General features: G+C 39.8%; 1 protein-coding gene across 1 annotated transcript in view; it reads right to left on the bottom strand.

Annotated features, from left to right (window-relative positions):
- LOC101856227 (neuronal acetylcholine receptor subunit alpha-10) overlaps positions 1–2,477 on the bottom strand; it is a gene marked incomplete at its 5' end in the record, with an annotated part of 71,607 nt that overhangs the window by 23,064 nt on the left and 46,066 nt on the right. Inside the window, 1 exon segment of the mRNA XM_035973999.1 lies at positions 1,326–1,435. Coding sequence (XP_035829892.1) covers positions 1,326–1,435 — 110 coding nt within the window.

The following is a 2,477-nucleotide window of genomic DNA, read 5'->3' on the forward strand; positions in this document are numbered from 1 at the left end:
TACTACTACTACTACTACTACTACTACTACTACTACTACTACAACTACTACTACTACTACTACACTGGCTACCACCAACCACCTACTACCACCGCCAACCATCTCCACCACTACTACTACTACTACTACTGCTACATATACATACTACTATATATATATATATATCTACTTCTACTTCTACTTCTACATCTACTTCTACTACTACTACTACTACTACTACTACTACTACTGACTACTACTACTACTGCTACTACTACTACTACTACTAATCTGTGTTATAATTGCATTTATATAGAGCATACCCACACCCTACAGCATGCTCCATGAGCTTTTCAACTGTGATAACCCCAGCAGATCCTGGAGCACTCAGAAGCATTCTTGGCTTCCAGGGATGCATACAGGGCAAGCTGCGGATTACTCGGGCTCAAACGCAAGCAAACTGAGAAAATATTTCGCTGTCTATAGCCAGGAATCCTACGAACCATTTCCCACTCGTGTGAAGTGTGGTACATTCACATAAAATGCTTATATCAAGAACTCAGTGATGAGCATGTGTAGGGATATGTATATATGTCTATACGATATAGATATCTAGGTATATGGGGCCCCTATATATATATGATAGATATATAGATAGATAGATAGATAGATAGATAGATAGATAGATAGATAGGTATGTAGAGATATATGTGTGTGTGTGTGTTTTTGTAGTCAACAATTGTTTACATTTATGATGTATTTAGCTTTGTCTTCAACACTAAACGTAACATTTCCGAAAACGTCTTATCTGTTAAAGCATAAGCATGACGTTCAACATACACGCAAACGCACAAACACACACACACAAACAAACACACACACATATACACACACAAACACACACACACACACACACACACACACACACACACTCACACACACACAAACATACACACATACAAACACACACACTCACACGCACAAACATGTGTAGTGTGTATATTCCTGTATATATGCCTACACATAACACGCATGATTTTAAAACACTTTTCCAGGCAAACAGTTTTGATACTCACTGTCTCGGTAAACGTTTAAAGCAACTTTCAACACTGTAAGGCTATAATTTAAGAAGCAAGACCTCCAATTTCGCCATCCAACTCCTGCGCTCGTATAGGACTGGGTTAAATAAATGAAGAACTTTAAAAACTTACCAAAATATCTCAGGTTTAGAATGCCTGTTGGGGATTCGAACCAGGTTTATAAACTCTGTGCATGATACCAACACAGCTCATTTTATCTTCATTCCTCCCGCCCCCCCCCCCCCCCCCTCTCCCCACAGGACTTACTTGTCGTAAAGGGTCAGGTCCGGCGTCCACACAACATTCCTGGGTACTGTGATCCGGGTGGCCTCTCCATAGTCCGAGCTGTTCCACATCAGGCGACAGTCCTCCCAAGCCTGAAAAACATTATATGTGTCATCCGTAAGGAAATGTCCAGTACAGTTTTATCCAAGATATATAAAAATCTGCAAGAGAAAACTAGGCACGACGGGCCATTTTTCTGTGCATATATATTTGTTTGTGATTGTGTATGTGTGTACGAATGAGAGAGAGAGAGAGAGAGAGAGAGAGAGAGAGAGAGAGAGAGAGAGAGAGAGAGAGAGAAAGCGAGAAAGAGAGAGAAAGAAAGAGAGAGAGAGAGAAAGAGTGTGTGTGTGTGTGTGTGTGTGTGTGTGTGTGTGTGTGTGTGTGTGTGTGTGTGTGTATGTGTGTGCGTGATTTATTTCCATGCCTAAATATGCTGCCGTAGATTTAAAATTCGATATCTGTGTTCTCTTCTACTTGACTATTTATCGCTTGATTTATCAAATGATTGATGTGATTGTCTGTCTATATTTCCATCTGTTCACAAAAGGTGAATCGTTTTACATTTTGTTTTATAATATATTTCAACTTCAACCCACCGTGACCATAACAAACGTGATCGGCAATCTAAAAAAAAGCGGAAAGAATTTAATTACTTCAACACAGATTAAAAGGGCATCATGGGAGGCCGTTCTAGACTGAAAACCTTTTTTTTCTGTTTCACTCAGGCGCCTGCGATAGCCCACACACTCTCGAACGACCAGGGGACACCTGAAGAAATACTGACACTTTTCACTTCGAAGTTCTAAGCGGCCCCTGAGAGTACTACATACGAGTGTATAAGACCGCTGGGTGTTTCATTTCAACGATGAAACTTGGGAGAATTGGCAGTCAATAAACTCTCAGCGAACATAACTTTTCTGATTTTTAAAAAGTTACATAATACCCTTGAGATGAGTGAGTTAAGATTGAAAGAAGCTCGTTCCTTCTCTTGATATTATTGGATTCGCCCCATGAGAGAAACTATCAGAATGTTATAGAACTTTTGAATCAAGATTTCAAAAGGTTTCCATTGCGATGAACTTCTCGTTGCAATAAGTATAAAAGTCAAAAAACAGTCCATTTGAGCCCTAC

This window comes from Aplysia californica, unplaced genomic scaffold (genome assembly GCF_000002075.1).
Source record: "Aplysia californica isolate F4 #8 unplaced genomic scaffold, AplCal3.0 scaffold00002, whole genome shotgun sequence".
Lineage (NCBI taxonomy): Eukaryota > Metazoa > Mollusca > Gastropoda > Aplysiida > Aplysiidae > Aplysia > Aplysia californica.